This window comes from Opisthorchis viverrini (assembly GCF_000715545.1).
Source record: "Opisthorchis viverrini unplaced genomic scaffold opera_v5_93, whole genome shotgun sequence".
Lineage (NCBI taxonomy): Eukaryota > Metazoa > Platyhelminthes > Trematoda > Opisthorchiida > Opisthorchiidae > Opisthorchis > Opisthorchis viverrini.
In genome coordinates this window covers 1,130,243-1,141,736 of record NW_008751750.1, presented here as the reverse complement: position 1 = coordinate 1,141,736, position 11,494 = coordinate 1,130,243, and the positions used below count along the sequence as shown (strand labels likewise).

The following is an 11,494-nucleotide window of genomic DNA, read 5'->3' as shown; positions in this document are numbered from 1 at the left end:
CCCTGACTGAATTCGCCTCACAGTATTCACAGACATGCCGGACTGCTGTGGAGAATGTGCAATGCTCATTTACTAAGGCCCTCTTTTGTCATCCACCCGGACTGCTGTGGAGAATGTGCAATGCTCATTTACTAAGGCCCTCTTTCCGGTGTCATCCACAGTACCGTATCGTCTTCGCTGCTTGTCACTTGGGCTGGATCCATCATGGCTAAGGCGCATCAGGTTGGATCTAGGCCTCCTGCATCGCTTAATCTACTGGCGCGCTTACTTATCTGACTGCGGCCCTGAACTTTCTTCACGTACTCCCTATAATATTCGTAACGCAGGATGTTTACCCTCACTGTCGTTATGTCGAACTGTCTTTAGACAAAACCTTTTCCTTTGCCTTTGTTCTAAACTACGGAACAAGCTCCCCTCCCATATCCGTACTATCTCATCCCACGTTGGCTTTCGAAAGGCCATCGATTCTTACCTTTCTATTGAGGGGGCTGAGCGCCTTTTTGCGCCTAAGCTTACACTAGATACTTTTTTTGAAATGGGCCCTAAGCCTTTCTAATCAGCGCACTCACCCTGGCTGCCCTGTTATTAGGTCCCAGAGCTTACACTTACCAGCGTGAAACTTCTTCAAGCCTGGCCCCATCCCTGAGTAACCCTGTCAGCTCTATTGAATGTCTGGGGCTTTGCTTTGGTTGGATGTAAATAACCTCAGCCAAACTAAAGCCTCAGTTCCACACTGTTCCGAACCATTTTGCATCCCCTGAATACGTGCAGCGTGCAATATCAAATGGTGGGTCTGAAGATGCGCTATGAATGAAATACTTGTTTGGCCCCACAGCCCAATCATTCACACACACAGCACCGGTGCACCTCTACTTGACAGAGTGGTTCACACCAATGCTTCGTTTTCGTTTAGCCATAGTACACATGCTCTGAATATCTCCATTCTACTCCAATTGCCCAAAAGGTAGTTGATGATTCATTTGCTCCCGCAACTTGCCTCTTCCGGTGGCTGTTTGCTGTTCGCTTGTTCGAAATGACTGGGCTGTTTTACTGGTCTGGTTTTCCCCTGACCGGATAAAATATCTGGTAGCTGGAGTTGTTTATTATTGCACAAGCCGCACTTATGACTGCTTGGATGGTTTTCCACCTTGTAGATCTGGTAGCACGCGCGAGGGATGAAAACCTCGTGTGGTGGACGGGTACACCCTGCAGGGAGGGTCGTGCTGTTACGTTGCACCATGGTGCGTTCGTATACTCGCCACCCCTCCAGTAGCACGGGTGTATCGCCCATCGCCGGTGGTTCTGAGCCTGGTCTTTAATTCAGGAAAACCAAAAAAGAGCAGCGTTGCTGTTTGTCTGTATCTGGATTGGCCTTATTCCGGTTGTCCCTTGTCCCACAACACCAAGAAATACAAGCGGACGACAACTGTCCTCCCGTTTGTTCTAAAAAACAATACAAAAAGCATTCATGCATGGGGTAGCCTGAGAGTACCTGTGAGGCTTACGGCTAACGTCGACGTGCAAGGTGTTGCCACTCATCATATGCGCAAAGTGCTAATAACTTATGATTTCTTGATTACAAGGAGTCACAGCTAGCACTTAATGGCGCTTTTTTGCCATCCACCATTCGTTTTCTGGAGTTGACAGCATGGACCCGGCGAATGGTAATCCTTAATCTCAATTTACTGTTAGGTTGATGTAGTAGACCTCAGTTAAGCAACGATTCTTACCACTTATTTGGGAAGCTGCTGCCTGTCCGCTTTTCAGTTGTCCACTGTCACTGCTGACAGTCATTCTATTTCTTTCTATTCGCCCCTCTTCCCAAGCTTCAGTCCTCGACCGCAGTTGCCCTAACGCCCATTAGAACTGTTATTCACTCAAAATGTCTAGTTCCCGGCCTACACTCACACGATCTTCTAACAAAAGGAAAATTAACCGTGAGCCTACATCCGCATGACTCCCTGTGTCAATCTCCGTCTCACCACGGAACTGCGTATCCCTTCTCCGACCCTTGACGACCGTTACGGGGTTGTCCGTAAACCGAAGCATGTCAGCGCGATGATGGCATGGCACTGCCATACCCAGTGAGATGGCAATCCCGCAACTAATTTCTCCAGAATCTCGACCGCAACCCCTCGCCCACTCAAGCCTGTGGCCACAACTTCGAGCAGTTTTCATCCGGCCTCGTCTCTGGGATGGGCTCTTCCGTACCCAATGAATTTTTGCTGAGATTTGCCTAGCCTGGCTTTCCTGCTGCAATTTCGACTTGTCTGTTGCACAAGTTCAAATCCGTATACGGAGTTCAGGTCGCCCTATGTATTAGCAACCTGCCACCATCCAACCTATTCCCCTGCACCTGACATCCCTGCAACCGTGCAACCAATGGGTCTGCTTGCTTTCAGATTAAATCACAATTTTGAGACATAACTTGCCATGTGCTCCCAATTTGAGTTATCCCATCTCCATCTCCACTTTTGCTCGTTGTGACTCCGGCCATTCACCTAACCACCCAAGGTCACTCATGGCCAGCAATGGTTTTCAGTTTCAGTTTATGCCACCTGACTGTCTTTGATCTAATCGAACCTCATGCCCATTTTTCCCAACAAGTTGGGAAATAATCTATTATTGCTAAATCATCGGATGTTCCCTACTGTTTGTGTCATTGTCCTCTTTTTGTGCAACCCGCACCCCCACAGATCCCTCAGTCATGCTCCATTCTGATAGTAAATCTATGATCATGCCAGACGGTATGCCACCCACAAGTTGGGAATAAACATTATTATTATTATTAATAAGACGACGAGGGATTCCCCTCGGATGCCGTATTTTTGACCTCCCGAGAGCATGTGACTGAGTCCCACATGTCCCGCCGTTCCACAAACTCGAGTCATATGGGGGTTAGGGAGTAATTCCACACTGGATCATGGCGTTCCTATTAGACATAACATTCCTAGCGGAAGTAGGCTTGACATACGCTTACCTGGCGCCAGTTTCATTTACAGTTCCTCTAGACCCCTTTTCGGGACAATGGCTGCTTCTTTTCTACTTCAGTGACCTACCGGATATTCTTTCAAGCCCACGCCTACATTTGGTGGACGGCTTGAAATCCTGTAGTGGTATGTTTGTTATGAAGGCACCCGGAGACAGCGATTCCCCGAAGGCAGGCGTTCACGGCAACTTTTGTGGATGGAAGACAGAAAGAAAGATCGTGAGCCAAAGCCCAGTAAGCAAGGTTGTACATCACCAATAAGTGTATATAAATCAATCAAACTAGCGCAAACCGTATACTGAAAGTTCAAACGTCGGTGCCCTCCTCCTGCATAGTAGTGGTCTTTGGACTGACACCTTCTTCTACATGATTGAAACTGTGCCCATATTTTATTTTGAGGAGACTTAGGGAACGTTTTTGTCGTGTATGGTGGGAATGGACCAGAGGCATCACGACATTTGGTGGACGGCTTGAAATCCTGTAGTGGTATGTTTGTTATGAAGGCACCCGGAGACAGCGATTCCCCGAAGGCAGGCGTTCACGGCAACTTTTGTGGATGGAAGACAGAAAGAAAGATCGTGAGCCAAAGCCCAGTAAGCAAGGTTGTACATCACCAATAAGTGTATATAAATCAATCAAACTAGCGCAAACCGTATACTGAAAGTTCAAACGTCGGTGCCCTCCTCCTGCATAGTAGTGGTCTTTGGACTGACACCTTCTTCTACATGATTGAAACTGTGCCCATATTTTATTTTGAGGAGACTTAGGGAACGTTTTTGTCGTGTATGGTGGGAATGGACCAGAAGGCATCACGGAGATAGATGCCAAATGGATTTGGCTTTTTGGCTCTCTTAATAAACATTCTTCCCACTGCAACGTGAAAAATCGACACAAAAGGCACCCACCGTTCTGTGGATGGCTCGGTGCACCTTCTTCCGTATTACTCGCCTGAAATTCTAAATACTATATTTTTCCAACGTCAGACCACTTGTTGAATGCACCAACCAAGTTGTCTTCTTAGGATGCAGTTATGCAACCCTTACTGAGTGTGTGCAATCGCTGCCATCCCTAAATCTGGAGTCTGTGAAACGTGTCTCGTGGTGCCTGACGTTGTCATCCTGGAGTTTTGAAGAAGCTTAATACTTATTTGTGCTTTTATCGCATATTTGTGAAAAAGTTTTTGCACACCGGTTTTTAACCATTGACCCAGCTAACACACGGCGGGGACATCAAAGAAGGGTCTTCAAGCTCAGGGCACACACTTTCATTAGGGAAATTTCCACTCATTTCTAGTGGTTTCTGCGTGCAATAGTCTTCCTGCGATGGTCGTCCACGCTCCATCCAGTACCCATTTCAAAGCACTGTTGAACGCTTTTTTAATGCCAGTCTTCACGCTGGTAAGCTTACTACACGGCGCCTTCTAAGTGAACGAAAGCCGCTTAACGACAAGAACAAAACCGACCAGAGAAAATGGAGGAACCCTTTGATCTTTTTTATCGATCTTTAACTCCACGGATCGGTCAATCGGTGCATGTTCCGCCGGAGAAGCGGCAAAAATGTACCGACATCACTAGAGATTTGTCACACACAGCCGGCATTTGGTTGAAAATGTATTTCCGACAGTCGCATTTATTCGTACCAATTTCCGACGTGGATCACTAGTTGGATCTTAGTTCAAGGAGTCAACGATAACGCCAAACATTTTGGACTGAACAAGCCACTCTATAGTCACTCGCCCTCGCAATCGCGGCATTTTTGTCCGTCTGGTATGCGGGATCTAAATGGGTCCGCTCTGGGCGTGGAGCATCGGAGAACACACATATGTGTCAACGATTCAGCATCGTGGTTCATTATTTCAACTATTTTGGTTGAGCGCGCCATTTTTGCGTATGCAAACCGTCTTTCACTGGCGACAAGTTACACGCAAACGATGGGCATTTAAAAAGCTCGTCGAAAACTAAAAATTAATGATAAATAAAGATCGTTTTTATTGTGGCACCCTTTCGGTGCCTAGCTGCGTAGCCATGCGAAGGAAGTACAAGGGCTGAATAATGTTAGGTCGCCCGAGACTAGATAGGGGAAGTCGAGATGCAGTGGTCGGGTTTGAACCACGGACCTTCCGGTCAATAAATTCGCACTTTAACCAGTTGGTTCATCTCGCCTCGACGGGCGAAACACCTAGTCGTTTAGCCCGTTCTGTTGATAATGGTGGAGGTTGCACCTCCAGTAACCCCACAAGCTGCAGACCGTGTGAAGCGAACTCCTACTCTTATTACGAGGTAACGGTTCACTGGCCACTATGCCATTTCTTCTTCGTGTTGGCTGGATATTGATTCGAAAACTAACTCCCATTTTACGGATTGACAAATCCGTCTGTCTCCCGTCGCAGTTAGTTGCCGTTTCTATGGCTGGTTTGGCTTCCATGGCTGACGTTTAGCTCATTTGAGAGGCTTTGACATTCGCACTCTGAAACAAGCCGGACACAGACTGCTGTTTAGCGTTCGCTGGGCTATCTTTCCGTTGATGTGAGCTGCTTCTATGGAGCGAGTATCCAGGACCCGAGGAGGAGAACCGTCTCCTGATCGGTTTCCATGCGCTTCCGATTGCGCAATCCGGTTCAGCTCGCCCTGCTGAATTTGTTCCTGTGAGCGAATAGATTAGATATTGTTGTTACCGTACGTATGAATGCGCAAATAGGCGGAGTTAGCGCTACTGAGGCTCAGTTGGGTGGTCGTCTAGGACTGGAGTCGAGGTGCGTGGACAAATGTTAATACTTACTGGTGTTGTGTCCTCACTGCAGACTGTTTATGTGAACAAGTGGTTCAGTGTTTAAGTTGCGAAGTTACTGATCGAGAGGACCGTATTTCGAAACCGACCTCACTCGACTGCTGCGTGGACAAATGTTAATACTTACTGGTGTTGTGTCCTCACTGCAGACTGTTTATGTGAACAAGTGGTTCAGTGTTTAAGTTGCGAAGTTACTGATCGAGAGGACCGTATTTCGAAACCGACCTCAGCATCTCGACTGCTCCTCTCTATGCTTGGACACACTAGAAGTATCTTGGTCTTCGTGCTTCCCTCGAGTGGCATGACAGCCAGGCACGAAAACGACTGAACCAATCGCACAATAATGGTTTCCGCGCACTACTTCCGGAACAACAGCCACTCGGTCGTGTGGTGCCCCAGCAAACGAGCCAATCTTCAACACAGACAGGCTACTTCACCGGTAGCTAAAGGTGGCATAGGTCAATTGTTGATTATCCCGACCCAATGGTGTCACCTTGTTGCAGTGATTCGGCTTCTGTGCTGCAATGATCCTGCGGGCTATCCTGGCTGGGAACCACTTCCTAAAGGTTTAGTAATGCCAGGAAGGCCAACGGGAAGTAATCCGATAAAGAACAACCACAGTACATAATCAACATCATTGTTAGCTGTAAGAACCGCGTACTTGTCGTACGGTAGTTGCAGCTGCCACAGTTTCGTTCGATAATTTTGGGAGGTGGGGTAGGTAGCTGCGCATTGGAGGCGGGGTTTGATAAATTGGTGCGTAATTACAACACTGTCAGTGGACTTAAGTGTGGGGATCGGGAAGGGAGCTATGCGTTGAATGTGATAGCTTGGATGCACGAGCACCATTGAGGGTACGACTGGGCCATGTCTGATAATGTCTCTAACCATTGATGTGGCCCGTTTTGGAGGTCCCCGTCCAGGAAGACGACAGTGGCCAGCTGAGTTTGCTGGTACTAGCTTTTATACTTCGCTGCCAAATCATTGCTTGGCCGACTCCGGCTCGTTTCCACCCTTTACGTGGTTGTATGAAGAGAACTCCTCGTGGAAGTCGGTCAACTGGCATCCCGAGCACGTGGCCAAATCAGCGCAACCTATACACTGTGATAAGTTCATCAATCGAGGGTGAATTATTTCTCCCGAATACCATTCGACGTAATTCAGCATTGCTTACCCGGTACTCCCACCAGATTCAGGCAATGCTCCGAAGGCATCGAGTCTCGAACACTGAAAGTAGTTTAACGTCCTCTGAAACAAATAGTAATATGAAGCACACCGAAGCATTGTAAACTCGACCCTCGACAGAGAAGCTGATGTCACACCTACACCACAAGTGACGTAGGTTCACAATGTTACTTTGACCTTCCCAATCTGGATGGAAATATCATCCTTTGCAAGACCATTGGGACTGGTGCAGCTGCCCAGGTAAACAAATTTGTCCACTGCCTCAATCAGTTCATCCACAAGCATGAGGCTAGAGTTCGAACCCACCCAGTCTTGCAGTAGCACTTTACACTTCATACGTGTGAAGCGCACGCCAAATCGTGGGGCGAAATTATTTAGATTACTTAGATCCATGGCTGAGGTTTAGCTCATTTGAGAGGCTTTGACATTCGCCCTCTGAAACAAGCCGGACACGGACTGCTGTTTAGCGTTCGCTGGGCTATCTTTCCGTTGATGTGAGCTGCTTCTATGGAGCGAGTATCCAGGACCCGAGGAGGAGAACCGTCTCCTGATCGGTTTCCATGCGCTTCCGATTGCGCAATCCGGTTCAGCTCGCCCTGCTGAATTTGTTCCTGTGAGCGAATAGATTAGATATTGTTGTTACCGTACGTATGAATGCGCAAATAGGCGGAGTTAGCGCTACTGAGGCTCAGTTGGGTGGTCGTCTAGGACTGGAGTCGAGGTGCGTGGACAAATGTTAATACTTACTGGTGTTGTGTCCTCACTGCAGACTGTTTATGTGAACAAGTGGTTCAGTGTTTAAGTTGCGAAGTTACTGATCGAGAGGACCGTATTTCGAAACCGACCTCAGCATCTCGACTGCTCCTCTCTATGCTTGGACACACTAGAAGTATCTTGGTCTTCGTGCTTCCCTCGAGTGGCATGACAGCCAGGCACGAAAACGACTGAACCAATCGCACAATAATGGTTTCCGCGCACTACTTCCGGAACAACAGCCACTCGGTCGTGTGGTGCCCCAGCAAACGAGCCAATCTTCAACACAGACAGGCTACTTCACCGGTAGCTAAAGGTGGCATAGGTCAATTGTTGATTATCCCGACCCAATGGTGTCACCTTGTTGCAGTGATTCGGCTTCTGTGCTGCAATGATCCTGCGGGCTATCCTGGCTGGGAACCACTTCCTAAAGGTTTAGTAATGCCAGGAAGGCCAACGGGAAGTAATCCGATAAAGAACAACCACAGTACATAATCAACATCATTGTTAGCTGTAAGAACCGCGTACTTGTCGTACGGTAGTTGCAGCTGCCACAGTTTCGTTCGATAATTTTGGGAGGTGGGGTAGGTAGCTGCGCATTGGAGGCGGGGTTTGATAAATTGGTGCGTAATTACAACACTGTCAGTGGACTTAAGTGTGGGGATCGGGAAGGGAGCTATGCGTTGAATGTGATAGCTTGGATGCACGAGCACCATTGAGGGTACGACTGGGCCATGTCTGATAATGTCTCTAACCATTGATGCCGTTAGTTATGGAGGTCCCCGTCCAGGAAGACGACAGTGGCCAGCTGAGTTTGCTGGTACTAGCTTTTATACTTCGCTGCCAAATCATTGCTTGGCCGACTCCGGCTCGTTTCCACCCTTTACGTGGTTGTATGAAGAGAACTCCTCGTGGAAGTCGGTCAACTGGCATCCCGAGCACGTGGCCAAATCAGCGCAACCTATACACTGTGATAAGTTCATCAATCGAGGGTGAATTATTTCTCCCGAATACCATTCGACGTAATTCAGCATTGCTTACCCGGTACTCCCACCAGATTCAGGCAATGCTCCGAAGGCATCGAGTCTCGAACACTGAAAGTAGTTTAACGTCCTCTGAAACAAATAGTAATATGAAGCACACCGAAGCATTGTAAACTCGACCCTCGACAGAGAAGCTGATGTCACACCTACACCACAAGTGACGTAGGTTCACAATGTTACTTTGACCTTCCCAATCTGGATGGAAATATCATCCTTTGCAAGACCATTGGGACTGGTGCAGCTGCCCAGGTAAACAAATTTGTCCACTGCCTCAATCAGTTCATCCACAAGCATGAGGCTAGAGTTCGAACCCACCCAGTCTTGCAGTAGCACTTTACACTTCACACGTGTGAAGCGCACGCCAAATCGTGGGGCGAAATTATTTAGATTACTTAGAATTGCTTGCATTATGCTTGCGTCATCCAAGAAGAGCAATGTCGTGTGCATACTCAATGTCTGTGAGCGGATGCCCCGGGAGCTATTCGACTCCACAGGCATTAGATGCCAATAGTGAGTCTTCCATGATTGTATCAATGGCGAAGTTGTAGAGGAAAGGTGAAAGAGAGCAGCCCTGTCTGACACCACTTGATGTGGTGAACCCGGGAGAGAACTTCCCGTAGACCTTCAAATGGCCGCAGGGGTTGGCGTACAGCGCCTTAAGAAGGGTAGAAAATTTATGGGGAACATCATCGCTTCAAAGACACTGCCATAGTGCCTGACGGTCTACAGAGTCAAAGGCAGCTTTCAGGTCGAGGAACACAATCACTGTTAGTTACTTGAAACAGTATCGCTGTTCCAGAATCCGTCGGAGCGTGAAGATATGATCGATGCAGGACGGAACCCAGTTTGGTTTTCACGGATGTCTCTCCCTGTGTTCAGTCAACTTTCGAAGGATAAGACCAGAGAGCACCTTCGATGCCGCAGCTAACAGGCTGGTGCCACGTCTCCACAGCGTCCGCGTACTCTTTTTGAAGATAGGAATAACTATCGACATGCCCCATCCTGCAGGCACCTTCGTCCCATATAACACCAATAAGCTTTGTCAGATGGAGCATCAGGAATCCTCCGCCTTCTTTGAAGAGATCTGGTTACAGTCTCTCCGGTCCCTTCCCACCGGTCCCGCCTTCCCACGTTTTTGTGCGGATATTTTGTACTTTATTTATTCTTCCGAAGGGCGACCAAGATTTACATTCCATTCACCCGTGTGTATTATCTCCACAGCCATCTGAACTGTTCTCCGAAGTGTTCGGCCCATCTTTCAGTCGATGTTTTTGCGAGTGAATTAATGAGCCATCTTTTTCACTTATCGTTTCGCTGACCATTGCTTTCCTAGGGCCAGTCTACCGTATCAGTTGATATGGGGCACGGCTGTTTCCCGTAGCAAAAGCCTTCTGCATCTCCCGACCGCCAGAGCTCTCGGTCTTTCGTTAAGCTCTTCACTATTTGGCGTATGAGGGATTTGCGTGCGCCGTCGTACTCGTCGGCTGCTGCTATGGCTTTCCTGGCATCAATCATGGATAGCGACCATGCCGACATTCAGTGGACTTGTGGTTGAATCGGGGAGGTCGGACAGACAGCGCTGGACGCCGCTAACATAGCTCCTTTCACATTTTGCCACGCTTCATCCACATGCTCACTGTCGCCACAGTATTGGTTTACTGTGGAGAGTTGTTGGGCTAGCTCAGGTCGGTACTGTTGAACTATGGTCGTTCTTCGAAGATAGTGGATTGGTATGCTCCTCGCCATTTTGCGAGGACCTGAAGGGGAGCGAACTATCAGGCATGCACGCACCATGGTGTGCCCCAGAAGGAACGGCACACCTTTGGCTGATGACCACTTGTTACAACTGCGTTCTCGGTTGATTTGCAGTTAGTAACCGCCAGGTTACGTGATGCGAACGTTTATTTCGAACCTTCGTACTTGTCAGAAACAGTTCATGATCAGCACAACTGAAGGAGTCGGTCCCACAAGACAGTGGGAGAATGTAGGATTTTGTTCGCGGATCATGCCCCTAGCCTCTGACTCAAAAGCCTGACCCACAAGGCACCCGACAGTAGGGTTTCTTTGATGACCCTATCAGGAGCCAATTACTCAATAGTCTGACCTACTCGGCTGTAGGGGGTTGGCCTAAACCGAGAGCGCAGGGAATAAGGCATTACTGTCTCATTCCTGGTGCGGCTGCGCAGATCAGGTTCCTTTTGAACAGCACCGGGCTCTGGTTTTAAAAGTAGTTTGACCGTAGCGCATAATGCGCCGGCGGTCACGGTCAACCGTTGGGCGATCGGAGTGTGTAGTTTTTGGGGCCGACCTTTTTTAACCCGTTCTTCCTCGGGGGAAGGCAGCATCTCTGCTTGCATAAATATGGATATGCTGGTTGTCTAAGGGAGACACCCTACCGCCTTCATAATTCTGTCACAAAGGACAGTGCGACGTTACCCCTAGACCGCCTCGTAGCATGGTTACTCGTAGTATGAGGTCTTGCTGGTCTTGGCCTGACCGCTCCCCTTTGGCCTTTCTGGCATGGTTGCACCTTGTGGAACGACGTTCCAGCCAGTTTAACCTGCGAGATCATTGCAGCATTGAAGCCCGACCAACACGTCAAGGTGACAGCTTCAGGTCGAGCGTGTCATGTACTGCGAATAATCGTTCTGCCCAGCGGTCTGGAAGCAATGTTATACAACCCTTCGCGATTGGAGTGTGCAGGTAGTAAGACGTCCTCCCCCAGGCCAGCATATCC

General features: G+C 48.5%; 1 protein-coding gene across 1 annotated transcript in view; it reads left to right on the top strand.

Annotated features, from left to right (window-relative positions):
* Positions 1–1,078, top strand: part of T265_05173 (hypothetical protein) — a gene marked incomplete at both ends in the record, with an annotated part of 3,181 nt that extends 2,103 nt beyond the window's left edge. Inside the window, 2 exons of the mRNA XM_009170105.1 lie at positions 78–442; positions 920–1,078. Coding sequence (XP_009168369.1) covers positions 78–442; positions 920–1,078 — 524 coding nt within the window. The remainder of the gene's footprint in view (positions 1–77; positions 443–919) is intronic.
* Between the last annotated feature and the right edge of the window lie 10,416 nt (positions 1,079–11,494).